This window comes from Panthera leo, chromosome B3 (genome assembly GCF_018350215.1).
Source record: "Panthera leo isolate Ple1 chromosome B3, P.leo_Ple1_pat1.1, whole genome shotgun sequence".
NCBI lineage: Eukaryota > Metazoa > Chordata > Mammalia > Carnivora > Felidae > Panthera > Panthera leo.
Window position 1 is genome coordinate 73,129,793 of NC_056684.1, and position 27,704 is coordinate 73,157,496.

Sequence of the window (27,704 nt, forward strand, 5' to 3'; positions counted from 1 at the left end):
TGTTTTTGTTTCCTTCAGATATATTCCCAAACATGGAAATGCTGGATTCTATGGTAGTTCTTAATTTTTTGAGGAACTTCCATACTATTTTTCATAGTGGTTGTACAAGACTATACAAGGATGCAAATACTGTGACAGATGGTTCATTTGGGGCCACCAAAGTATCAGTTTGGGTTTTTATTTCCCCAAGTGTCCTGTAGTTGTAGATTTGTCATCACCTCTAACTGTATTTTTTAAAGTAACCTTTAAAATCTTATTTACAATAGTACCCAATATATGTGATTGATAGGGCATAACCCCTACTTATTACTAAATCTGGATTGTATTTTTTTCTTTTTGCCTATTTTTACCATTTCTGTATGGTGCATTCATAATCATCCCCAAATAACAGTGACTGAAATAATATCTGGCTACTGTATCTTTCCAAACTATGTTATTCAAAAAGCACTCTGTAATTTGAAAGAAGTTGTAAGCATTCAACTCTAACCAACTTCCACCTTTCTGAGCAGAACTTTTTTTCCTTAGGGAGAGAATTTCACCTCATATAACTTTAGGAATGCTTTCAGCTTTAAGAAGCAAACACCCAAGCAACAGAGATTTAGAGTCTGGACAATAAAGACCTTTAATTATCTTATACAGCAGTCTAGATACAGGTGGTATCAAGCTTGATACCTGAATGACATCACCAAGTATTCAGGGTTTTTCTCTCTTTCCATACCATCATCTTCAACACGTTAGTTTCTCATCTTTAGATTTGTCCCCTCATGGTCATCAGATGATCCACACGCAACCCCACTTAAGGAAGGGAAAGGTGAAAGGTAGAGTCCCCTCTTGAAGCTTTGCCTTTTTATCTGGGAGGAAAATATTTCCTTCCTATAAGTTGCCTTCCCTCCATTTTTGTCAGACGCCAGGCTATCCTCACATTTCACTTAATCTGCAATTACAATATTATCTAGCAATAAAAGTCGAACATCACTGGGCAGGAAAAATCTACGCCAAGCACAGCCAAGACTGTCTCGAAGCTATTTTTTAACTCTACAAATCAGAGGGGAATCGCGGATTTACGAGACGGAGGAAAACAGCCCAAACCCCAAGGTTTGCAGTCACTACCAGACCGCCTCTCCCGGGGCTCTTAATTTAAATCTTTCAAAGTCCTGAAAACACTGCACGATCTTGTTAATAGGACCCTTAGCGTCTTCGTACCCACTTCAAATATGGCCGCCAGGTTTCAGTCCCCTTTACCACCTGATCGTGGCAATAGCTCTGGCTTCAAGCCCATTTCCAAAAGGGCCTCTTCCCGCGAGGCTAAAGTTCTGAGTGCGCAGGCGCGAGCGCAAGGGTTCTTCCCGGCAAAATGGCGATGGGATTGATGTGCGGACGCCGGGAGCTTCTTCGCCTGTTACGGCCACAGCGTCAGGTAAGGATGCCCCAGGGCAGAGCGCCCTAATGCTACCCTGTCCCTGTGGCCCGAGCCCGAGACAGCTTGTGCCAGGGACAGCATGACCTGCCCACCAGGACCTGTCTCTCTTGACCTCGGCTCGCCTGAGGACGCGGGAGGGTTACGGCCCCGGCCGTGCGGCCTCAGCGGCCGCGTATAGTTAACTATTCACGGGTCCCGTTGTCACCCCTGCCACGGAAACCTTAGCCTCGACCTCTGTGCTCCCGGGTGGGTCTGTGGTAACTGAGAGCCAGGACTCAACAAGTTGCATGCCTTCGGGCCAGCCATCTGCGCGCGGAGAGTAGCAGTGCCCTCACCTGTGGTGGCGGGCTGCCTGCTTCGTGGCAAATGAGCATGATGAACGACATCTGCTCCGATAAGAGGGCCCCATCCTCCTTTTACCCTCTCAGTTCCACAGCGTCGCAGGGCCCTCACATTGGCCCCAGAAACCGCTGACCGCGGGGCACCTCTTCCCAGCCGGCCGGTGCTGCGAGCGCCCGCACTATGTCCTCCTCGCGGCCCCTGGCCCACGGGGCCTCAGTACCTCTGTGATCTTGTTCTCAGAAGCCCAGGTAAGAGGCGATTAGTCCCTGCGACGTTAGGAGTGGGGTTTGTTGGTTGATTTGTTTCTATTTTGTTTTAACTACATGGAGAGGGAATGTGGCAAAGAGTTCTCGGCCACACTCCACACAGCTCCCCAAAATGGTAGTATCTCTGCCTGGGATAGATTTTCAAGTCAGTGGGGAAATGACTGACAGTACAGCAGGAGAGATTTAAGTGCTATACAAGGCATTGTTTGCCATAATGGTGGCAAGCCACTGATGGTTTAGATGTGATTCCAGGTGTGCGTGTGTATTAGAAAAGTTATAACTTGCAAATCAAGGACTTCATGGCTATTAATATTTCTGACGGTGAGACCAAGTAAATATTTTGGTCTTAAAAACTAAATTGTTTTAATTAAAAATTTTGATAGTTTCAGTATCTGCAAAATCATGCCAGTGATGCTCAAATGACTGAAGTTTGGAAAACACTGATAGAAGAAATAACTTCCTAATAATAGGAAGAGAAGTCATGAAATCTTACTCTAAGTAACTTCCTGCCTGGAGGAGAAAGTAAAATGTCCTTTTTAAGCTTTGAATTCCATGTACACTGTAGACTAACCTGGGAGAATGAGAAATAGAAAGTCAATAGAACAACCTGATTTGATATTAGTTATTATTTTAGGGGACCTGTGATTTCTAATGTATGTCCCCCCTACTGAGTATTACACATGGCTTCCTTTTGCACAGGTTCAGGCCCCTCCTGTCATTCCTGCAACTCCCTCACCCACAGCCATAATGGAGGTGGCTTCTGGAGAGACTGCAGATGTAATCCAAACTGCTGCAGAACAGAGCTTCGCTGAACTGGGGCTGGGGTCATACACCCCAGTGGGACTAATTCAGAACTTACTGGAATTTATGCATGTTAACCTGGGCCTACCTTGGTGGGGGGCCATTGCTGCATGTAAGGGGAATACATCCTGATCAAGGGTAGAGGAAATGGGAACTTAGAAGTAGAACTTTAAAGATAGCAGTTCTATACGTGGATGGGAGGGATTACAGCTGACTCTTGAATAACCTGGGGGTTAGGGGTGCCAGCCCCACTCAACAGTTGAAAATCCATGTATAACTTTTGACTTCTCAAAACTTAACTGCTAAAAGCCAACTGTTAGAAGCCTTACTGATAACATAAACAACTAATACATATTTTGTGTGTTATATGTATTCTATATTATATTCTTACAATAAAGTAAGGTAGAGAAAATACATTTACAGTGCTATAAAAAAAAATCCCTGTATGAGGGGGCCCATGCGGTTCAAACCCCTGTTGTTCAAAGGTCAACTGTAGTTGCAGAAGTTTAGGGGTCAGAAAAGGAGGTGATTCAGGTGAGAGAGATTCTTGATACTTAGATACACTCTACTTATCTTTCCTAACAGGTATTATAAAATCACTAGATCATCTGAGATTCAAGAAATGTAGATACTTGAATGTGAGCATGGGGTTAGATTAAGGAGACCTTGTTAACAGTGATGAAGCTGCCCTGGTTTAGGTGAATAGAAGGTCAGGCCAGGTACTTAAAACCCCCCAAAGTGGAAGATGCCCACATTGTTCCTCCTGTAGGCGAAGACTATAAATTCTGTTTCTTCCTACACCGTACGCCAGAGATCATCCTGTCTCTTGTGTCTTTTTAGTGCCCTATTCTGAAAATATAAACATGTTCAAACATACCATGTATTTCTTGAGGAAAAAGTCCCTTCATCCTTTGTTCTTTCTCCTTTCATAGCTGTTATTTTAAAAGACTATCCTGCATGCAGTGGACTTCTTTCCACTCTTTGACACTCAACAATCTGACTTATTAATAACACCTCATTTTAACTGTCTGTGACATCAGCTAAGCCCATATTTCTTTTCATATTCAGCCTTTCTGTGTTAGACTTTCTCCCCCAGTTTATTCTATTGGAGTGTAGTTGGTACACAATATTATGTTAGTTTCAGGTGTACAACATAGTGATTCAACATTTATACCTTATGAAGTAACCACGATGTCACCATATAAAGTTGTTAACAGTGTTATTAACTATTTTCCCTGTGCTGTACATTGCATACCTATGTCTTCTTTATTTGTAACTGGAAGTTTGTACCTTTGTTTTTTATTTATTTAAGCAATACCTGGCTCAGTCGGTATAGCATGCAGCTCTTGATCTCAGAGCTCAAACTCAACAACCCCAAGATCAAGAGTTGCATGCTCTACCAGCTGAGCCAACCTAGCACCCCTGGAAATTTGTACCATTTAATTAATTAATTTACTTATTTTGAGAGCAAGTGGGGGGCGGTGGGGGGGAACACAAGCTCCTTGCTGTCAGTGCAGAGCCTATTGTGGGGCTCAAACTCAGAAGCCATGAGATCATGACCTGAGGCAAACGCAAGATGCTTAGGGGCACCTGGGTGTCTCAGTCGGTTAAGTGTCTGACTTCAGTTCAGGTCATGATCTGCTGGTTCATGGGTTTGAACCCTGCATCAGGCTTTCTGCTATCAGTGAGGAGCCCACTTTGGATCCTCTGTCCCCCTCTCTTTTGCTTGTCCCCAACTTGTGCTGTCTCTCAAAATAAATAAACTTTAAAAAAAAAAAAAAAAGAGTTGGACACTTAACCGACTGAGCCACCCAGGTGCCCCAAGTTTGTGCCTTTTCATCTCCTATTCTACCCATCTCTGCCAACCCCCTCCCTTTTGACATCCAGATTGTTCTCTATATATATGGGTCTGTTTGGTTTTCTAGATTCCACATATAAGTGAAATTATACTGTATTTGTCTTTCTCCTTCTGACTATACATAGCATAATACCCTGTAGGTCCATCCATGTCACAAATGGCAAGATCTCATTCTTTTTTATAGCTGCATAATTTTCTGCTGTGTGTGTATACACTACACCTTTTTTAGCCATTCACCTATGAATGGACAGTTGCTTCCATATCTTGGCCGTTGTAAATAATGCTGCAATGAACTTAGGGGTGTATATATATTTTTGAAGTACTGTTTTCATTTTCTTTGGGTAAATCCCCAGCAGTGGGATGATTAGATCATATGGTATTTCTATTATTAGTTTTTTAAGGAACTGCCATGCTGTTTTCCACAGTGGCTGTACTATTTTACATTCTCACCAGCAGTGCACGATGAGTCTCTTTTCTCCACATCCTTATCAACACTTCTTTTTTATTCTAGCCATTCTGACAGATGTTGAGGTGATAACTCATTTTGGCTCTGATTTGCATTTCCCTGATGATTAGTGATGTTTAGCATGTTTTCTTTTTTTTTTATGTTTGTATATTTTATTTTTGAGAGGGGGGAGGGACAGAGAGAGACTCCCAAGCAGGCTCTGCTCTATCAGCACAGAGCCCAATACAGGGCTCAAACTTATAAACCCATGAGATCATGACCTGAGCTGAAACCAAGTCAGCCACTTAATCAACTGAGACACCTAAGCACCCCTCTGTCTCTTTTTTGTTGTTGTTTTTTTAATACTTATTTATTTTTGAGAGGGAGAGAGAAAAAGAGCAAGCAGGGGAAGGGCAGAGAGAGAGAGGGAGACAGAATCCCAAGCGGGCTCTGCACTGTCAGGGTAGAGCCCGACAAGGGGCTCAAACTCACGAATCTTGATTTCATGACCTGAGCCGAAATCAAGAGTCAGATGCCTAACCCACTGAGCCACTCAGACACCCCTAGCACGTTTTCATTTGTCTGTTGGCCATCTGCATGTGTTTGTAGAAATGCCTATTCAGGGCCTCTACCCATTTTTTAATTGTACTGTTTTTTGGATATTGAGTTGTAGAAGTTCTTTATTTTGGATATTAACCCCTTATTGATTATATCATTTGCGAATATCTTCTCCCATTCAGTAGTTTACCTTTTTGGTTTGTTGATGGTTTCATTCACTGTGCAAAAACTTTTTGTTTTGGTGTAGCTTCAATAGTTTATTTTGCTTTTATTTCTCTTGCCTGGGAAGACATACCCACAAAACTATTGCTAAAGCTGATATCCAAAAATTTACTGCCTATATTTTCTTCTAGGAATTTTATGGCTTCTGGTCTCACATTGAAGTCTTTAATCTAGTTCCGTTTATTTTTGTATATGGTGTAGGAAAGTGATTCCAGTTTCATTCTTTTGCAGGTGGCTGTCCAATTTTAACAACACCGTTTATTAAAGAGGCTCTCTCTTCTCCATTGTATATTTTTGCCACCTTTGTCAAAGATTAATTGACCATGTAAATGTAGGTTTATTTCTTGATTCTATTGTGTTCCCATTAGTTTATGTGTCTATTTTTGTGCCAATGCCTACTGTTTTATAACTTTGTAATAGATCTTGAAATCTGGGATTGTGATACTTTCATTTTTGTTCTTATGATTGTTTTGGGTATTTAAGGTCTTATGTGGTTCCATACAAATTTTAGAATTCTTCTAGTTCTGTGAAAAATGTAATAGGTATTTTATTTGATAGGGATTGCATTGAATCTGTAGATTGCTTTGGGTGTATGGACATTTTAGCAGTTTTCTTCCAATCCATGAGCATGGTGTATCTTTTCAGTTATTTGTGTTGTCTTCAGTTTCTTTCATCAGTCTTCTACAGTTTTCACACAGGTCTTTCACTTGCTTAGTTAAATTTATCCCTAGATATTTTATTCTTTTTGGTGCAGTTGTAAATGGAGTTGTTTCTTAATTTCTCTTTCTACTTCATAATTAGTCTGTAGAAATGCAAGACATTTTTGTATGTTAATTTTGTATCTTGCAGCTTTATTTTCATTTATTATTTATTTTCATATATTACTTGTAATCACTTTTTTTAGTGGAGTTCTAAGGTTTTTCTATGTATGTCATTTGAAAATAGTGACAGTTTTACTTCTTCCTTACTGATTTAGATGCCTTTTATTTCTTTTTCTTATCTGATTGCTGTGGCTAGAACGTCCAGTGCTGTGTTGAATACAAGTGGCAAGAGGGTACATACTTGGCATGTTCCTGATCTTAAAGCAAAAGTTCTTGGGGTGCCTGGGTGGCTCAGTTGGGGAAATATCTGACTCTTGATTTCGGCTCAGGTCATAATCTCACATCTTGTGAGTTTGAGCCCTGCGTTGACAGCACAGAGCCTGCTTGGGATGCTCTGTCTCTGTCTCCCTCTCCTGCCCCTCCCCTACTCACTGGCTGTCTTTCATAAATGAGTAAATAAACTTTTTTTTTTTTAATGTATTCTTGAATGCGATTCGGTAATATTTTGTTGACGTTTTTTTGCATCTGTGTTCATCACAGATATCGGCCAGGTAGTTTTCTTTTTTTGTAGTGTCTTTGGTTTTGGTATCAGGGTAATACTGGCCTTATAGAATGAGTTTGGAACGCTTCCCTTCGTCTTCAGTTTTTTGAATAGTTTAAGAAGGATAGGTTAAGAAGGATAAGATTGGCTCTTCTTTAAATGTTTGGTAAAACTCACCTATGAAGCTCTCTGGTCTTGGACTTTTGTTTTTTGGGAGCTTGATTGCCAATTTCATTACTAGTAATCAGTCTGTTCACATTTTCTATTTCTTCCTGATTCAGTATTGGAAGATTGTATGTTTCTAGGAATTTATTTCTTCCAGGTTGTCCCATATAATGTTGGCATGTAATTATTTATAGTAATGTCTTACAATCCTTTGTGTTTCTGTGGTATTATTCTCTTTCTTTTTTTTTTTTTTTTAATTTTTTTAATTTACATCCAAATTAGTATATAGTGCAACAATGATTTCAGGAGTAGATTCCTTAATGCCCCTTACCCATTTAGCCCATTCCCCTACCTCAACCCCTTCAGTAGCCCCCTGTTTGTTCTTCATATTAAAGAGTCTTTTATGTTTTGTCCCCCTCCCTGTTTTTATATATTATTTTTGCTTCCCTTCCCTTATATTCATCTGTTTTGTCTCTTAAAGTCCTCATATGAATGGAGTCATATATTTGTCTTTCTCTAATTTCACTTAGCATGATACCCTCTAGTTCCATCCACGTAGTTGCAAATGGCAAGATTTCATTCTTTTTCGTTGCCAAGTAATACTCCATTGTGTGTTTGTATGTGTGTGTGTGTGTGTGTGTGTGTATAGTATTATTCTCTTTCATTTCTGATTTTATTTATTTAGATCCTCTTTGTCATGAGTCCGGCTAAAGGTTTATTAATTTGGTTTATCTTTTCAAGGAACCAATTCTTGATTTCACTGATCTTTTTTTTTTTTTTAATTTTTTTTTTTAATGTTTTATTTATATTTGAGAAAGAAACAGCGTGAGTGGGGAAGGGGCAGAGAGAGATGGAGACAGAATCTGAAGCAGGCTTCAGGCTCTGAGCTGTCAGCACAGAGCCCAGTGTGGGGCTTGAACTCCTGAACACGAGATCATGACCTGAGCCGAAGTCAGACGCTTAACCGACTGAGCCACCCAGGCGCCCCTCACTGATCTTTTCTATCATTTTTATTCAGTCTCCATTTCATTTATTTCTGCTCTGATCTTTATTATTTCCTTCCTTCTACTAATTTTGGTCTCTTTTTTTCTGGTTCACTTAGGTGTAAGGTTAGATCATATGAAATTTTTCTTTTTTCTTGTATCGCTGTAAGTTTCCCTCTTAGAACTACTTTTGCTTCTAAAGATATTTGTTCCAAAGATTTTGAACCATTATGTTTTCATTTTCACTAATCTCAAGGTATTTTTCATATCCTCTTTGATTTCATTGGTTGTTCAGTAGCATGTTTTAGCCCCCACGTGTTTGTGGGGGTTTTGGGGTTTAGTTTCATACTCTTGTGGTCAGAAAAGATGATCTCAATATTCTTAAAGTTCTTCACACAGAGGGTGTCCCAGCAGGACAGCTGAAGCTAAAGTGGATTTAGGCTGGAGGAGGGAGGGTGTCTTGGGGAGTTCCACACAGGGAACACCCTGGCAGGATGGGTGGAGGCAAAGCAAGCATGTGCTGGGAGGTCCCAGAGCACTCTGCACCAGGGATGCCCTAGGAAGTCCTCTGGAGCTGAAGTGTTGCAGGTCTGGGATGTTTCAGGCTACTTTGTGCCTATGGCACCTTGGCCAGACAACTGGAAGTATAGTAAGCACTAACTAGCATGTGCCACACAAGGGCTGCTTTGGTGGGATGGCTTGGACTGTTATGGGCTAAGATCCTGGGGCTCACTGAAGAGGTAGGCTGGCTAGGGTACTCAGACCTGGCTCCTGTCCATGCGATCAAGGTGGAAGGGGAACATAAATTGTGGCACTCGCAAGCCCCACTAACCCAAAGAGAGTTCCAGCAGCTGCCCTGTCATTTGGCGGAGTTCTACAACTGGAACCTTTTTAAACCGCAGCTTTTATTTTTCCTGTAACCTAGTTTATCCAGGGTTGGTATGGGTTAGTGTCCTGGGGCTCGTGCGGCAGCAGGCCAGCTATGGCACCTAGACCCTGCCTCCCATCAGTGCTATCAAGGTGGAAGGACAATGTAAACTCTGACATTCTCCAGCCCCTCAGTGCTAGAGAGAGTTCCAGCAGCTCTCCACTGTTTGGCAGGGTTCTAAAGCCAGTTGCTTTGTAATTTAGTTGCTGATTGATGAATCCATTGTAATTTACCCCCCGTGTAGGGCTCAAACTCACCACCCTGAGATCAAGAGTCTCATGCTCTACTGACTGAGCCAGCCAGTTGCTCTTTCATACTGCTGCTTTTTTTGTGTGCCCAGGGTAGAAGAAACTGCTCATGATCCCTCAATGCAGTCCCTCCCACTGCGGTTCACAGTGCTGGGGCGTGGAGGTTCCCTTCATTAGTGTGTGTCTATCTCTCTTGACTTTCTCTATGTGATCTATCTTCCATTGTGCAGAAGGTGTTCAGTCAGCCCTCAGTTCTTCAGGAGGAATTGCTTTGTAAATAGGTGTAGTTTCGGTGTGTCCATGTAGGAGGTGACCGCCTTAGACAGGAAGCCCAGTGCATTGCCACCTTAGACAGGAAGCCCGGTAGTATGGACATTTTAACAGTATTAATTCAGTCCATAAGCACAGTATATCTTTCCATTATTTGTATTGCCTTCAGTTTCTATAATCAGTGTCTTATAGTTTTCAGAGTACAAGTGTTTCACCTCCTTGGTTAAATTTGTTCCTCAGTATTAATTTTGTATCCTGCAGATTTACTGAATTCATTTATTCCGATCATTTTTGGATAAAGTCTTTAGGGTTTTCTGTATATAGTAATGTGTCATCTGCAAATACTAATGGTTTTACTTCTTTTCCAGTTTGGATGGCTTTTATTTCTTTTTCTCATCTATTGCTGTGGTAGGACTTCCAGTACAGGTATAACTTACTTTATTGCACTTTGTGGATAATGCATTTTTTACATATTGAAGGTTTGTGGCAACCCTGCATCTTGCAAGTCTTATCACTGCCATTTTTACAACAGCATTTGCTCATTTCCTGTCTCTGTGTCACATTTTGGTAATTCTCACAATACTTAAAACTTTTTTATTATATTTGTTACAGTGTTTTGTGATGTTACCATTGTAATTGTTTTTTTTTTAAATTGTTTTTTTTTTTTTAACTTTTATTTATTTTTGAGACAGACAGAGAGCATGAACGGGGGAGGGGCAGAGAGAGAGGGAGACACAGAATCGGAAGCAGGCTCCAGGCTCTGAGCCATCAGCCCAGAGCCCGACACAGGGCTCAAACTCACGGATCGCGAGATCGTGACCTGAGCTGAAGTCGGACGCTTAACCGACTGAGCCACGCAGGCGCCCTACCATTGTAATTGTTTTGGAGTGTCACAAACTGTACCCATATATGACAGAGAATGTAATCAATAAATGTGTGTGTTCTGACTATTCTACCAACCAGCCATTCCCCCATCTCTCTCCCTTTCTTCAGGCCTTCCCAGGACACAACAATATTGAAATTAGGCCTGAAATTAGGGTTAATAACCCTACCGTGACCTCTCATTGTTCAAGTGAAAGGAATAGTCACATGTCTCACCATAAAAGCTAGAAATGATTAAATTTAGTGAGGAAGGCAAAAGTCATCACACTAACCAACAGATTCTCAACATGGATGAGAAGCTTTATATTGGAAAAAGATGTCATCTAGGACTTTCACAGCTAGAGGGAAGTCAATGTCTATCTTCAAAGGACAGGCAGACTCTTGTTAGGAGCTAATACAACTGATGGCTTTAAGTTGAGTTGTCCTTGTTAGTATAGTGGTGAGTATCCCCACCTGTCATGTAGAAGACCTGGTTCGATTTCCCAACCGGGAGGCAAGATGCCCTTTGGTGGCTGGGTAGCTCAGTCGGTTAGGCTTCCGACTTGGGCTCAGGTGATGATCTCATTGTTTGAGCCCTGCGTCAGCTCTGTGCCGACAGCTTGGAGGTTGGAGCCTGCTTCAGATTCTGTGTCCTCCCTCTCTCTCTGCCCCTCCCCAACTCACACTCTTTTCTCTTTTTTTTTTTTTCATTATGTATATTTTTTAATCTTTTATCTATTTTTGAGAGAGAGAGAGTCCAAGCTGGGGAGGAGCAGAGACAGAGACACAGAATCCGAAGCAGGCTCCAAGCTCTGAGCTGTCGGCACAGAGCCTGACGCATGGCTGGAACTCACAGACCATGAGATCATGACCTGAGCCCAAGTTGGATGCTTAACCGACTGAGCCACCCAGGCGCCCCTCTCTCTTTTTCAAAAATAAACATTTAAAAAATTGTTTTAATCTTTTTAAGTTGAAGCCAGTGCTCATTTCCCATTTTGAAAATTGCAAGGCCCTGAAGAATTATGCTAAATCTACCCTGCCTGTGCTCTATAAATAGAACAACAAAGCCTGGGTGACAGCACATCAGTTTACAACATGGACTGAATATTTTAAGCCTACCATTGAGACCTAGTCCTTAGGAAAAAAAGATTCGTTTCAAAATATTGCTCATTGACAATGGACTTGGTCACCTAAGAGCTCTGATGGAGGTATACAAGACTGATGTTATCATGCCTGCTAATGCAACGTCCATTCTGCAGCCCATGGATTAAGGCGTAATTTTAAGTCATAATTTTTAAGAAATACATTTTGTAAAGCTAGAGCTGCCATAGATTGTGGTTCCTCTGATAGATCTGGGCAAAGTAAATTGATAACCTTTTAGAAAGGATTCACCATCCTAGATGCCATAAAAAACATTCACGATTCATGAGAAAAGGTCAAAATACCAACATTAATAAGAGTATGATATAAGTTCCAATTCCAGTCCTCATGGATGACTTTGAGGGGGTCAAGACTTCAATGGAGGAAGTAACTGCAGATAAGATAGAAATAGCAAGAAAACTAAAAGGGAGCCTCAAGATGTGACTGAATTGCTGCAGTCGCATGATAAAACTTGAATAGATAAGGAGTTGCTTCTTATGAAGAGCAAAGAAAGTGGTTTTTTGAGGTGGATTTATTCCTGGTGCAGATACTATGAAGACTGTTAAATGATAAAGGATTTGGGATATTACACAGACAGGTGATAAAGCAGTAGCAGGGATTGACTCCAATTTTGAAAGTTCTAATGTGGATAAAATGCTATCAAACAGCATTGCATTCTACAGAGAAATTCATAAAAGGAAGAGTCAATTGGTGCAGCAGACCTCACTGCCATCTTTTTTAAGAAATTGCCACAGCCACCTCCAGCTTTCAGCAACCACCTGGTCAGCAGCCATCCATCAGTATCAAGGCAAGACCCTCCAGGAGCCAAAAGATAACTTGCTGAAAGCTCAGATGATAGCATTTTTTAGCAATAAAGTACCTTTTTTTTTTTTTTTTATGTTTATGTATTTTTAAGAGCAAGAGAGTGCAAGTGGGAGAGGGGCAGAGAGAAGTGGGGGAAAGAGGATCCAAAGTGGGCTCTGCACTGACAGCAGTGAGCCCGACATGGGGCTCAAACTCACAAACCATGAGCTCATGACCTGAACTGAAGTTGGATGCTTAACCAACTAAGCCACTCAGGTGCCCCAATAAAGTAATTTTAAGGTATGTATATTATTTTTTTAGACATAATACTATTGCACTTAATAAACTACAGCATAGTATAAACATAACTTTTATATGCACTGAGAAACGAGTAAATGCATTTGACTATTGTGATAACCACTTTACTGGTAGTCTAGAACCAAAACTGCAGCATCTCCAAGGTGTACCTCATATTGTTAAAAGCAATGAGAATGGGCATCCTTGTCTTGTTCCTGATCTTAGAGGAAAAGCTTTCACCTTTTCACTATTCAGTATGTTAGCTGAGGATTTGTCATAGATGACCTTTATCATGTTGAGGTATATTCCCTCTATACCTACTTTTTTGAGACTTTTTTAAAACATTAAAAAAAATTTTTTTTAATGTTTATTTGTTTTTGAGACAGCATGAGTGGAAGAGGGGTAGAAAGAGAGAGAGGGAGACAGAATCTGAAGCAGGCTCCAGGCTCTGAGCTGTTAGCACAGAGCCTGACGTAAGGCTCAAACTCATGAGCCATGAGATCATGACCTGAGCCAAACAAAGTCGGATGCTTAACCAACTGAGCAACCCAGGTGCCCCAAGAGTTTTTAATCATAAATGGATTTTGAAATTATCATCAAATGCCTATTCTGTATCTTTTGAGATGATTTTTATTCTTTTTGTTAATGTGTGTCAACATCGATGGGTTTGCATATATTTAACCATCCTTGCATTCCTGGAATAAATCTCACTTGATCATAGTGTGTGATCCTTTTAATGTATTGTTGCATTTGGTTTGCTAATATTTTGTTGAGGATTTTTACATGTATGTTCATCGGGGATATTGACCTGCAGTTGTTTTTTTTTTGTGATATCTTTGGTATCAGCGTAATACTGGCCTTATAGAATGAGTTTGAAAGCTTTTCTTCCGCTTCAGTTTTTTGGAATAGTTTGAGAAAGATTGGTATAAACTCTTCTTTAATGTTTGGTAGAATTCACCTGTGAAGCTGTCTGATCTGGGGACTTTTGTTTGTTGGTAATTTGATTCACAATTCAATTTCATGACTAGTAATCAGTCTGTCCAGAGTTTCTATTTCTTCTTGATTTAGTCTCAGAAGATTGTATGTTTCTTCTGGGTTGTCCCATTTGTTGGCATATATTTTTTATAGTAGCGTCTTATAATCCTTTGTGTTTCTGTGTATGGGTTGTTCTGTTTCATTTCTGGTTTTATTTGGGCCCTCTCTTTTTTTTTCCTTGATGAGTCTGGCTAAAGTTTATCAATTTTGTTTTATCTTTTTTTTTCTTTTTTTAATATGTATTTATTTTTAAGAGAGAGTGAGAGTGAGTGCAAGCGAGGGAGGGGCAGAGAGGGAGACACAAAATCTGAATCAGGCTCCAGGCTCAGCTGTCAGCACAGAGACTGGAGTGGGGCTCGAACTCACAAATCACGAGATCATGACCTGAGCCAAAGTTGGGCGTTTAACCAACTGAGCCACCCAGGCGCCCCAATTTTGTTTCTCTTTTTAAAAGACCACCTCTTGGGGCACCTGGGTGGCTCAATCGGTTGAACATCTGACGTCAGCTCAGGTCATGATGCGCGGTTTGTGAGTTCTAGCCCTGCATCGGGCTCTGTGCTGATAGCTCAGAGCCTGGAGCCTGCTTTGGATCCTGTGTCCCCCTCTCTCTCTGCCCTCCCCCGCTCATGCTTTGTCTCTCAAAAATAAAAATAAGATATTAAAAAAAAAAAAAAAAAGACCATCCCTTAGATTTGTTGATCTTCTGTATTGCTTTTTTAATCTATTTCATTTGTTTCTGCTGTAATCTTTATTATTTCCTTCCCTCTACTAATTCTGGGCTTTGTTCTTTTTTTTTTTTTTTTTTTAATGTTTATTTATTTTTGAGAGATAAAGACACAGAGCATGAGCAGGAGAGGGACAGAGAGAGATGGGAAACACAGAATCTAAAACAGGCTCCAGGCTCTGAGCTGTCAGCACAGAGCCCGACACGGGGCTTGAACTCACAAACCGCAAGACCATGACCTGAGCTGAAGTCAGACACTTAACCAATTGAGCTACGCAGGCGCCCATGAGCTTTGTTGTTTTTCTAGTTCATTTAGCTGTAAGGTTAGATTGTTTTAGATTTTTCTTGTTTCCTAAGGTAAGTCTTTACCATCTAAGCTGCCCTTTTTCAACTGCTTTTGCTGCATCTTATAGATTTTGGACTATTGTGTTTCCATCTTCATTTATCTCAAGGTCCTCCTTGACCCACTGGTTGTTTAGTAGCATGTAGTTTAGCCTCCACATGTTTGGCTTTTCCATTTTTCCTCTTGTAATTGATTTTTAGTATCATACAATTGTTGTTAGAAAAGATGCTTGATATGATTTTAGTTTTCAGTTCATTAAGACTTGGTTTGTGGCCTAACATATATCCTGGAGGATGTCCCATGTGCAGTTGAAAAGAATGTGTGTTCTGCTGTCTGGGGGCTGTTTTGTTGTTTTAATATTTTTTTAAGGTTTATTATTTATTTTTAGTAATCTCTACACCCAACATGAGGTTCAAACTCAAGATCAAGAGTTAATGCTCTTTTTTTTTTTACCATTCTTTCTTTTTTTTTTTTCTTAATTTTTATTTATTTTTTTAATTTACACCCAAGTTAGTTAGCATATAGTGCAACAGTGATTTCAGGAGTAGATTCCATAATGCCCCTTACCCATTTAGCCCATCCGCCCTCCCATAACCCCTCCAGTAACCCTGTCTGTTCTCCATGTTTTTTTGTTTGTTTTTTTTTTTCAACGTTTTTTATTTATTTTTGGGACAGAGAGAGACAGAGCATGAACGGGGGAGGGGCAGAGAGAGAGGGAGACACAGAATCGGAAACAGGCTCCAGGCTCCGAGCCATCAGCCCAGAGCCTGACGCGGGGCTCGAACTCACAGACCGCGAGATCGTGACCTGGCTGAAGTCGGACGCTTAACCGACTGCGCCACCCAGGCGCCCCTGTTCTCCATGTTTAAGAGTCTCATGTTTTTGTCCCCCCCCCCATTTTTATATTATTTTTGTTTCCTTTCCCTTATGTTCATCTGTTTTGTATCTTAAAGTCCTCATGAGTGAAGTCATATATTTGTCTTTCTCTAATTTCGCTTAGCATAATACCCTCTCGTTCCATCCACGTAGTTGCAAATGGCAAGATTTCACTCTTTTTGATTGCCAAGTAATACTCCATTGTGTGTGTATATGTGTGTGTGTGTGTGTGCGCGCGCACACACGCACACACACACACACAACCACATCTTTATCCATTCCTCCATCAATGGACATTTGCGCCCTTTCCATACCTTGGCTATTGTTGATAATGCTGCTATAAACATTGGGATGCATGTGCCCCTTCCAAACAACACACCTGTATCCCTTGGATAAATACCTAGTAGTGCAATTGCTGGGTCGTAGGGTAGTTCTATTTTTAATTTTTTGTGGAACCTCCATACTGTTTTCCAGAGTGGCTGCACCAGCTTGCATTCCCAAGGACTCACATGCTTTTCTGATTGAGCCAGCCAGGTACCCCTGTATTCTGCTGTTTGGGAATGGAATGCTTTGTATATATCTATTAAGTCTCTGGTCTTATGTGTTGTTTAAAGCAACTGTTTCCGGGGCCTGTGGGTGGCTCAGTGGGTTAAGCGGCCGACTTCAGCTCAGGTCATGATCTCACGGTCCGTGAGTTCGAGCCCCACGTCGGGCTCTGTGCTGACAGCTCAGAGCCTGGAGCCTGTTTCGGATTCTGTGTCTCCCTCTCTCTGACCCTCCCCCATTCATGCTCTGTCTCTCTCTGTCTCAAAAATAAATAAACGTTAAAAAAAAAATTTTTTTTTAAAAAAAAGCAACTGTTTCCTTATGGATTTTCTGTCTGGACAGTCTATCCATTGATGTAAAAGGGATGTTAAAGTCTCCTACCTTTATTGTATAAGTGTCAATTTCTTCCTTTTTGTCTGTTAACATTTCCGTTACATATTTAGCTGCCCCTGTGTTGGGTGCATAAATATTTACAAGTGTTATATTCTCTTTGGATTGATCCTTTTATCATTATGTAATGCCCTTTTTTGTCACTTGGTTTTGTCTGATACAAGTATTGCTACCCCAATTTTCTTTTCATTTCCATGGAATATCTTTTTCCATCACTTTCAGTCTATCTTCTTAGGAATCACATGTGAGTCTCTTAACAGGGAGCATATAGACGAGTCTTGTTTTTTTTAATCCATTCAGCCACCTGTGTCTTGATTGGAACATGTAGTTCATTTACCCTCAAGGTAATTACTGAAAGATACACTTTTTATCATTTTTTTAAGTAATCTCTACACCCAATGTGGGGCTCAAATTCACAGCCCCCTAAAAATCAGGAGTCACGTGCTCTACCAGCTGAGCCTGCCAGGTGCCCTTACTTCTTACCATTTTTTTGATTTCTGCTTGTTTTTATAGTTCTTCTCTGTTCCTGTCTTTCTCTTCCCTTGTAATTTGGTGACTTTCCTTAGTGTCATGTTTGTATACCTTTTTCTTTATTTTTGTGTGTATATTATAGGTATTTGCTGTGTGGTTACCATGAGGTTCATATGTAACATTGTATGTATATAACAGTCTATTTTAAGTTGATGATTGCTTTAAGTTCAAGTGCATTCTAAAAGCACTACATTTTTAGTCCCCCTTCTCACATTTTGTAGGTTTTGGTTTTTGTGTTTGGGTTTTTTGGAGTTTATTTTGTTGTCTGTTTTGTTTTGAAGCTTTAAGAGCTTTTATTCAGAAAGCCTATGAAATAATTATATGATACTTTGAATGGGTAGGTGGTACAAAAAATGACTTGAAAATTCCTACATTGTTTTTGACATATCTTAGAATTTAATATTTTGTGTATCTCTTGACTAATTATTGTAGGTCTAGGTGATTTTATTACTTTTGTCTTTTAACCTTCATACTAAAGTATGTAGTCAGTTATCTGCTCCCTTTATTATATGTTTACCTTTGCCAGTGAGATTTTTTTTCATAATTTTCTTATTTCTAATTATAGCCTTTTCTGTTTTGAGAATTCTGTTTAATATTTCTTATAAGGCTGGTTGGTGTTGATGAATTCTTTAGCTTTTGCTTCTCTGGGAAACTCCTTATCTCTCCCTCAATCTGAATGATAAATTTGCTGGGTAGGCTATTCTCGGTTGTAAGTTTTTCCTTTTGGCACTATGAATATATTGTGCTCCTTCTGGCTTGTAAAGTTTTTGCTGAAAAATCAACTAATAGTCTTATGGGGGCTCTTTTATATGTAGTTGTTTTCCTCTTGTTGCTTTTAAGATTCTTTAACTGTTGGAATTTTTATTAATTAGTCTTAGTGTGCATCTTTTTGGGTTCATCTTTTTTTGGGATTATCTCTGCTTTCTGGAGTTGGATGTCTGTTTCCTTTAACAGGTTAGGGAATTTTTCACCCATTATCTCTTCAAATAGGTTTTCTGTCCCTTTCTCTCTTTCTTCTGAGATCCCTATGATGCCAATGTTAGTACAGTTGATATCCCTGAGGTTCCTTCAATCATCCTCAGTATTTTTCTTTTTTCTTTTTGCTGTTCCCATTGGGTGATCTCCACTATCTTCTAGATACCCGATTCATTCTTCTGCATCACCTAATCTGCTATTGATTCCCTCTAATGTACTTTTTATTTTAGTTATTATATTCAGCTCTCATTGGCCCCTATTTTATAGTTTCTGTTGAAATTCTGTTCATCAATTCTTCTTTGGAGTTCAGTGAGTATGTTTATGACTTGGACCTATGTATCTGGTAGATTGCTTATCTCTTCTTTGTTTAGTTCTTTTTCTGAGGTTTTGTCTTGTTCTTTTGTTTAGAACATACTTTTCTGGCTTTTCGTTTTGCCTAAACTCTTTGTGTTTATATTAGTTAGATCACTTCTGTCTCCTGGTTGTGAAGGAATGAGTTTTTGCAGAAGGTGTCCTATGAGGTCCAGTAGTGCAAACTCCCCGGTCACCTGAGCCAGGTGCCCTAGAGGTTCCTTGTGTGAGTGGTGTGTACCCTCCTCCTGTGGCTGGGTCTCTGTTGGTGTAGACTCAATGGTTTGCAGAGCTGTCCCCTGACACAGCTGTCTACAAGGCTCAGCCACAGCTTCTTCAGGTGTGCTGGTAAGTAGAGCTGCCCCCCATCCTGTCTGAGAGGCCCAGCTACTACTACTGTTGGGTGGGCTGGTGTGAGGGTTTGGCCCCAACATAGATGGCTACCAAGCCCAGCTGTTGCAGGTGCTCTAGTAGGCAGGGCAGGGGCCTCTTGGTGGGGGTGGCTCTGGTGCAGACTGAGGCCACCTGCTGGGTGGGAGGGGGAGGGCAGGGAGCCACTTAAGAGGGGCTCCTGGCCAGTGCATGAGTTGGGCTGAGCAAGCTGGTGCTAGCACAGTAGATGGAGAATGTCAGAAATGGTGCCCACCAGCTCTTCCATCCCCAGAGAATGTTCCAACAGATCCCTGCCCTGCCAGCACATGCCCTAAAATTAGTCTGTGGATCTCTTCCATGTGTAGCCCATTTTTCTAACTGCTGCCTCTGCACTGAACCTTCAGCAAGTGAGATTGTGCTGTACCCTTTAAAAGCAGAGTCTGGGGGTGCCTGGGTGGCTGAGTCAGTTAAGCGACCAACTTCAGCTCAGGTCATGATCTCACAGTCCGTGGGTTTGAGCCCCGCGTCAGGCTCTGTGCTGACAGCTCAGAGCCTGGAGTCTGCTTCGGATTCTGTGTCTCCCTCTCTCTCTGCCCCTCCCCTGCTCACGCTCATCTCTGTCTCAAAAATAAATAAACATTAAGGAAAAAAATTTTTGTTAAATAAAAAATAAAAGCAGAGTCTGTTTCCTATTGCACTCCAGCTCTCCCAGACATAAGCCTTGCTGGTTATCAAAACCAGATGTTGTACGGGGCTTGTCTTTCCAGTGCAGGTCCCCCAGTCCTGGGAACCTAATATGGGGCTTGGACCCCTCGTTTCACAGGGAGAGCCTTTATGGTTATGAAGTCCCTCCCACTCATGGTTCCGGACTAGACCATGTCTCTGCCTCCTATCCAGCTCAAAATGGCTTTTTCTTTATATCCTTAGTTGTATAAGATCTGTTCTACTACTCTGAAGTTCTTTCTCAGAGACAGTTATATATAGTTACAGATTTTGGTATATCCTTGAGAGAATGTAAGCTCACGATCTTTCCTCCTCCATTTTGACCTCTTGGGACCAAGGTCCTGTATTAGACACTTTAGACCTTGAAATCTATCCCATGGCTTTTGTGATCATCTTTCCTGATTTTCTTCCAGTCTTTCTGACCACGTCTTTCCATTTCCATTGCCCTTGCCCGGTTCTCGGTCTCCTCCTTCAGGGCTAGTATTCTCGGTTTCATCCTTAGCTTCCCTTCTCTTTCCACTCCACATCAGCCATCATAATGTTGATAAAGCCTAAGCCCATATCCCCCCAACTACCACTACCCTCTTTTTTCAGCCCAGACCTTCTTGCTTGTCTACAGATAAAGTATTTTTTGGAATTATCAAGAAATAGGAAATACAAGAAAAGAAATAGGAGCTAAAGCAGTAGGCCACCAAATTACTTCCTACCTTAGGGATTTCTAAGCTAGTGGTTTTCAAACTTTATTCTTGGGAGCCCCAGAGTTCTATAATGGTGCCTCTGAGGAAAGCAAAAGCCAGAGCTTGAACGGTTCTGTAGCCAGACTACCCCCTCATCCAGAGCAGCTCAATTTTATCTGTTACTTGTATTGGGGCTACACCTAAGAGTTGGGGGTGGGGGGGTTCCATTGATAATAGAAGAGTTTGGAAACCACTGATCTAGAGAAGTATCTTCTGTCACCTTCCTTTTGTTCAAGGAAATAAACAGTATTCCTGGCCATTTGCTTACAGAAGTTAATGCTAGACATTGTGATATCAAAGCAGAAGACTAAGCCTTGAAGGAACTAAGTCACCCCTGCCCTTTGTTTTGGGCTGCTCCAGCAAGAGTCGCAGTGTTGAAAAGACTGGAATAAGAAAGAGTCTTTCAGTGAGGACCTAAAGACCTTCAGCCTTCTAGCTGCAGAACTGCTTTAATTTCACTTCAGTCCTAGTGTATGTTTTCCAGGTACAGTCCTTGCCCGATGCCTGGTGTTTCCTCTCATCGTGAAGGGCCAACGAGAAGCAGCCAAGATCCACAACCACTTGCCAGAGATCCAGAAGTTTTCCACTCGAATCAGAGAGGCCAAGTTGGCAGGAGACCATGCTGAGTGTGAGTCAACTGCAGAATACACGTAGGAGCGGACCACATTTGCACTTTGCTGACATTCTGCTGAGGGAAGGGAATGACCAAAACTGGGAGTTACTAGAGGTGGGCAAGTTGTAAAGATGTACCTGATCCTTGGGCCTAATGTTTGCAGTGACTAGCAAGGGTCAGGTAGAAATTTCATGGGCCAGATAGTAAGGATGGTGACCTCCACTGATGCAACTGTTAGCCCAACCATTAATTTCCCCTTATTCACAGTTTACAAGGCCTCCTCGGAAATGACATTTTACCAGAAAAAGCATGATATTAAACTCTTTAGACCTCTTATTCTACCTCTGACTCAGGTAAGCAAAAACATTTTAATTCTGATTTTATCCCATACCAGTCAGATAGCCTCCTCTGTGTTTCCCATGCCTTAGACCCCGAAAAAGCAGTGGTGGTGATACAGTTTTCAGTAATGGAGTAATGAGAATGTCTCCTTTGCTAAAGGGTCCTGACACTGTTTATCCTTTGTACTAGGCCCCAATCTTCATCTCCTTCTTCATTGCCTTGAGAGAAATGGCCAACCTTCCTGTGCCCAGCCTGCAGACAGGCGGCCTCCTATGGTTCCAGGATCTCACACTGTCTGACCCCACCTACATATTACCACTGGTAGTAACTGCTACAATGTGGGGTGTCCTTGAGGTAAGCCCAGGCTGGCCAAGTGCCGGTCTGCAAAGTGGGGAGTAGGGGTAAAGTAGTTATGCAGAATGGTCATTCTTTGCCCCTTGGAGAAGTAGAATTGATGGGTTGAAATCTGTGCCAGATTCTTTAAAATTGATGTGCATTTGCTCCTTTTTTATTTTTTTGGCAGTTAGGCGCTGAGACTGGTGTACAAAGTTCTGATCTTCAGTGGATGAGAAATATAATCAGAGTGATGCCCCTAGCAGTCTTGCCCATAACTATCCATTTCCCCACGGTAGGTAATGGCTTAGGAACTGGCTCCAAGCCCTTCCACCTAGCCTTGCCATCTCCCATCGAGCTAGTAACAGATGACAGTTTCTGAGTATTGTCTCTTTCTTTTCATCCAGGCTGTGTTCATGTATTGGCTCTCCTCCAATGTGTTTTCCCTGGGCCAGGTGTCTTGCCTCCGGATTCCAGCCGTACGGACTATACTTAAAATCCCCCAGCGTGTGGTGCATGACTCTGACAAATTACTTCCACAGGAAGGCTTCTTAAAAAGCTTCAAAAAAGGTAAGGGTGTGCCCTCAGTATAACAGGATTGGGGGAAAGTAGTCAAAAAATGGGTAGAGGCCCAACTGCCTTCCTCTTTACACAGGGTGGAAGAACGCTGAACTGGCTCATCAGCTACAAGAGCGCGAACGACGCATGCAGAATCACTTAGAGCTAGCAGCCAGGGGTAAATAACCCTTTCAGGCTAATTTCGGTGATTTGTTTCTTCCTTTCCTTTGTTCATTGAGATTTGTTTTCTTTTGCCCTAGGTCCCTTACGACAGACCTTTACCCACAACCCTCTGCTACAGCCTGGAAAGAACCAGCCTCCCAGCACCCCGAGTAGCAGCAGCGCCAACCCAAAGTCAAAGCAGCCCTGGCGTGACACACTCAGCTGAATTCCATCTCTGCTTACACTGGTAGGAACTCTCTCTTCAAAGACTCGGCCTCAGAATAAGATTTGACGCTGAGTCATTGCCCCAGGCCTTAGAAACTCTGAGGTGTTGTACAGATCTTCATTGTAAAAGTGGATTCCACTACAGACTCTTACCCCTAAGTGTAAAAGAGCCGAGTGATCTTGCCATCCACAGAATTAGTAAACCTCTGTACTCCATGCTGCTTTCTGACACTTATTAAACAGGGAAATGAACTGAAGGATAGATTGATTGGTAATTGCCCCTGCCCATGCTCTTAGGAAGTGCCTCAGTGTTGTCAACTGGCATTATGATCTTAAATTCCTACCTCATTCATGGATTTTTCCATCCATTTATTTATCTTGGATCCTATAAAATATTCAAGTAGATGTGCTCAATTTCTTAGTGACCAGTACAAAGGACAAGAGTTGATATCTAACAACCTAAAATTTTGCTAGAGCAACTTAGGTGTGCTCTCTTGCATAGAGACTGGTTTCATCAGCCTCCAACAGCTGACTTGAGAGACAAGCAGAAGACTGGGACAGTTCTCATTAGGCTAGGAGGAACACTAAAAGCAGACACCCATCTAAAATGAAGCCACTCAAAGTTTAGAACATAACGTTTATTGTCTAGCACCTGTGACAGTTTCATGTCTCTCTCTCTAAAGGAGACAGGAGGTTTGGAGCATTATTGGCCCTTTTAAAGGAAAGGAGTGGGTAGGCACACCCAGAAGTGAGTGAACGTCTTGACACACGGGAATATGCTACTAGTACAACCAAGCCCACACCTGACATGCTCCCCACCACAGTCTGCTATATTGTCTTTTTTAAAAAAATCTGGAACAGTGTGTAGCAAAACAAATAAATTACTTTTCATCTCTCAAAAAGCAAGTTCAAAAATTGGAGGCACCTGTCCAGAAGCCTGGTCTGAGCAGCTTCAACAAAGAAGTGTACTTTCCTTTTCTCTTCTTTGGCTCCAGCCAGCAAGAGACAAGAGGCCCCCGCTTTCCGCATCTTAGAATTCTAGATGGTGTTTAGTTAGACTTGGGATCTCGTTGCTTGGGTATCTCTCTTCCATCTTCCAAATCCATCTCTGCAGCAACTGACATACATAGGACCTGGAGGTACCATGTAGTGGATGCTACAAAGAGAAGTGCGAGTCAAAACTGAGAAGAGGTCAACTGAGCTCAATTCAAGTGGCACTGAACAGGGCTGGCCTGGAGGACGATTCATTTAAGCCTAAGTGTTAACAGGAAGGGCCAACGGCAAAGGTGACTTAGGGGGACGAGATTTGTGGAAAGGCTGTACACAATAGCTAAGCCAACTCGAAGATCCAGAGGCTTGGGGCTGTGGGGAGGGGTGGCTGGATGGCCCAGTTGGTTAAGCATCCAATTTCATGATTTAGGCTCCAGTCTTGATTTCAGAGTTGGGAGTTCAAACCCCCACGTTGGACTCCACACTGGGTGTAGAGCCTACTTTAAAAAAAGACCCAAAGGCTTACCCACAATCCTTCGGAGGCAGTGAGGTCGCTTGTGTTCTGGCACTCTGATGATGAGGAAGTAAAAGGGCAAGCCCGAGAGGGCAATGCCAATGCCGATGAGGGAGTTGATGGTATCACTGTAAAGCGGTACGGCCACCAGGAAGATGGTGCAGAGGCAGAAGACAATGGGAAAGAAAAGACTGAGCTGAAGGGCACAAGACAAAACAATGGACGTTAGACAGCTACAGTAGCAGTTTCTCCTGTGAAGATCACAGCACTGAGCCCTTCCATCCCCTTCATCTCCACCCACTACCACCACCAAATCCTAGGCAGAGGGTTCTGTCTTGAAAGAATCCCCTGGAGCAAAGGTAAGATGGAGGTGAATTACCTTGAGGGGACGAGGCCGATTAGGCTCCTTCCAGCGCAGATAAAGCTGACCGACGATAGAGAGCCCCACGAAGAACCAGTAGCTGAAGCTGTAGTAGTTAATGAGCTGAAAGATGTCCTCCACACACAAGTAGATCAGTGCCATGATACCCTGCAGGCACAAGCAGAAGTCAGCTCCCCCTCACAGCATTTGTCACTCAAGGGGTTTTTTTAATGCCCTTTTTTTTAATCCCTACGCCCAGTGTGGTACTTGAACTCACAACCCCGAGATCAAGAGTTGCATGCTTCACTACCTGTGCCAGCCACATGCCCCCCCCGCCCCCCGCCTATACAGTTTCTCTTAACCTAAAGCCCATCTCCACCTTTTGCTACCTAACATAAAAATCCACTTCAGATGCACTTTGTCCAAGAAGTCTTTCCTCGTGCACCTTCTGCCCCCATGGTAGATCACTTCTTCCCTTAAACACTACAGCACTTACTAATCTTGGCAGTCATTTCATCTCAATATATTCAGCATACTTTATGCCTTATCCTAGACCAGAGGAGGTTACCAATTTTTTATGGAAGGTAGTTTTTCTGTTAGACTCTAGAGCTTTGAGGAAGCCAGAACAGTTGTGTGTACTGTTAACATTTCCCCCATAGTCTGGCTTTCAGCCCCATTTGAGATCACTTACATTGAAGAGCAGAGCAGGTACCGGTGTGAACCGCTCAACATGAATCATGCAGATGGCATCTGGGAGATGGCCTTCTCTTGAGCCCACAAAGAAAAGCCTATTTGGGGTAAGATGAAAGAGGCTGAGAAACTTGTGGGACACTGGGTATGGCTAGTTCATGTACCACATAGCCCTTCCTCTGCCATCCCCTCCTTGAAAAGAGTTTGAATAATATGGAATGGAGTTCAGTTATAGAAATTAGTGAGAACTGGAGGCTGCTGATGGAAACAAGAACAAAGGGGTTAATATCATTATCACTTGGGGGAGCAGTGACTACACTCCGGGTCCTATAAGTCCTACTCTTCCCTGCCATAGCTCTTCACGATACCCCCCCACACACCCTGTAAAAGACACCACTCTTACCTAGAAGCAGCCACAATGGAGGCATTGAGGCCACCAAAGCAGGATAATGCAACCGCCAATGGAATTGTCCAATTGAAAATTCCAAAAATCTGGTCTGCAAAAGTCTAAGGGAAAGGAACAGAAAAGTGTTTTTAGCAGGACCTAAACAGGATGAAAGGCATGGACAAGCGTGCCCCAGATAGCCCCTACCTTGTTTAACTCTTCATTCACAACCAGGATGACAGGACTTTGTAAGCCCAGTATGGTAAGCATACTTTTTTTTTTTTTTTTTAAGATTTAATTTTAAGTAGGTAGGGGCGCCTGGGTGGCTCAGTCGGTTAAACATCCGACTTCGGCACATGTCATGATCTCACAGTTTGTGAGTTTGAGCCCTGCATTGGGCTCTTTGCTGACAGCTCGGAGCCTGGAGCCTGCTTCAGACTCTGTGTCTCCCTCTCTCTGGCCCTCCTCCACTCGTACTCTATCTCAAAAAAAAAAAAAAAAAAAAATTAAGATTTAATTTTAAGTAATCCCTATACCTCCTATGGGGCTCATAACCCATAACCCTGAGATCATGAGTCACACACTCCGTTGACTGAGCCAGGCGCCCCTAAGCATGTTCCTTTCAAGGACCACCCACTTTCCCACAAGCACACCCTCAGCCTTCTGCTTGTGAAAATCCTTTACCACAGCAACAGCATCACTGGCGAGGATGTCCCTCATGTCTAGCACAGTGTAATAAGCCACATTGGTCAAGATGTAGATGATGGTGACAATGGGCATGGAAATGCCAATGGAGAGAGGTAGGTTCCTATGACCAAATAGAATAATGCATGCATTAGTCCCACGGTCACATCCCCATCTCCTTTATTCCTTACACTCCCACACCAATCCAGGGGTGGTGCCTCGGGTGCATTGCCCCACTGCTTTTGCCTTTGAAGTTACCTACAATCGTGACTTCATTCTTCAGAGTTCAGAGCTTAAAGGGCATCAAGGGAAAAGAATATCACATTTAGAGAAAAGGCTGAGCAGAAAAAGGATTAACAGAACTATGTCACAGAATAATAGCACAGGAAACAGGGGCTTTTTGGTTTTCACATCCAAAGCCTCTTGACGTCAGGATTCCCTCTCAAGATTGTCAACGTTGGGAAATTTGTATTAAAGTGGAGAAATCTAAGAGGAAATTATGGAGGCAAATTGTGAAATCTAACATCTCCAGAGAATAAGACTCTTGTTGGGAAGAACACTATGTATCTACATAAGCAAGCTGGGAACTATGTCCATGCCCTTACTCAACTTGAGAAGCTTATGTGCCATCCTAACCAGTGGCCAAGACACAAGGACAAGGTCCTCTGGACCAATAAAGCAATGACCTTTATAAAGCATTCTTCACAGTGAGGGGGAGGGGGGATATTCTCAAGTCATTCAGCTTCTGTCCAGTAGGTGGAAGCACCACACAGGCTCAGTCCTGCTTCTGTTATCTGCTCCTGGAATTGCAACACTGGATGTGTGCCAAGAAAAGTTTATTATTTTGATTTAAAAATTTACAGAAACTCCATTCCCTCATACTCTCAGTTCCAAGAATAATTGAATTTTTGATCCAGGAAGGGCTCTGGAGATCATATAATTCAACCCCCTCAATTTATACATAAGGAAGCAGGCAGAGTTGGCAGGGGACTCCCTCAAGGTCATCAACAAATGAGTGGAAAGACAGGCTCCAGGCTCTTTGACTCCCTGTCCAGTGCTCTTGTCACTGCATGACTACAGAGTATTTTAGAATAAAAATGATGAAGCAATAGCATTCGATGCTGACATGATACCACTATGTCAGTATAAATTTGAGAAAGCAAAGGATCAAAAAGGAAATAGGACCGTTTGGGGGCATTTGGGACCTAAAGTTATCTATGTGAGGATAAAGGTGGAGGAGTATCCAGGAAAAGCCATATGAAAGCATGGATGAACAC

The 27,704-nt window shown here is 42.1% G+C and overlaps 2 protein-coding genes across 6 annotated transcripts in view; one reads left to right on the forward strand and one right to left on the reverse strand.

Annotated features, from left to right (window-relative positions):
• Positions 1-1,320: 1,320 nt before the first annotated feature.
• OXA1L (OXA1L mitochondrial inner membrane protein) lies at positions 1,321-23,646 on the forward strand. Of its 2 annotated transcripts, XM_042942692.1 has the most exons (11): positions 1,321-1,417; positions 1,849-2,010; positions 2,728-2,941; positions 21,058-21,201; positions 21,454-21,539; positions 21,715-21,879; positions 22,049-22,153; positions 22,266-22,428; positions 22,514-22,594; positions 22,677-22,825; positions 23,487-23,646. In XM_042942692.1, exons 1-10 carry the CDS (start codon positions 1,355-1,357, stop codon positions 22,802-22,804), a joined length of 1,311 nt encoding a protein of 436 aa, XP_042798626.1. In that variant the 5' UTR covers positions 1,321-1,354; the 3' UTR covers positions 22,805-22,825; positions 23,487-23,646. The 2 variants fall into 2 exon arrangements, with proteins under 2 accessions (XP_042798626.1, XP_042798625.1); XM_042942691.1 differs by lacking the exon at positions 23,487-23,646 and having other exon boundaries at positions 22,677-23,019.
• The window catches only part of SLC7A7 (solute carrier family 7 member 7), a 33,761-nt gene continuing 29,483 nt past the window's right edge, over positions 23,427-27,704 (reverse strand). For all 4 annotated transcript variants that reach the window (XM_042942680.1, XM_042942682.1, XM_042942681.1 and 1 more), the window contains exons 5-10: positions 26,428-26,551; positions 25,762-25,865; positions 25,360-25,456; positions 24,687-24,836; positions 24,320-24,503; positions 23,427-23,959 (exon numbers count right to left, since the gene is read on the reverse strand). In XM_042942680.1, the coding sequence (XP_042798614.1) occupies positions 23,853-23,959; positions 24,320-24,503; positions 24,687-24,836; positions 25,360-25,456; positions 25,762-25,865; positions 26,428-26,551 (766 nt within the window). In that variant the 3' untranslated portion in view covers positions 23,427-23,852. The remainder of the gene's footprint in view (positions 23,960-24,319; positions 24,504-24,686; positions 24,837-25,359; positions 25,457-25,761; positions 25,866-26,427; positions 26,552-27,704) is intronic.

Excerpts from the sequence above, each read along its gene's own strand:
- OXA1L (XM_042942692.1), top strand. The coding sequence starts at position 1,355 with ATGGCGATGGGATTGATGTGCGGACGCCGGGAGCTTCTTCGCCTGTTA. Across the intron at positions 1,418-1,848 it reads TGTTACGGCCACAGCGTCAG|TTCCACAGCGTCGCAGGGCC; the intron begins GTAAGGATGCCC and ends TTACCCTCTCAG. Across the intron at positions 21,202-21,453 it reads GGCAGGAGACCATGCTGAGT|TTTACAAGGCCTCCTCGGAA; the intron begins GTGAGTCAACTG and ends CCTTATTCACAG.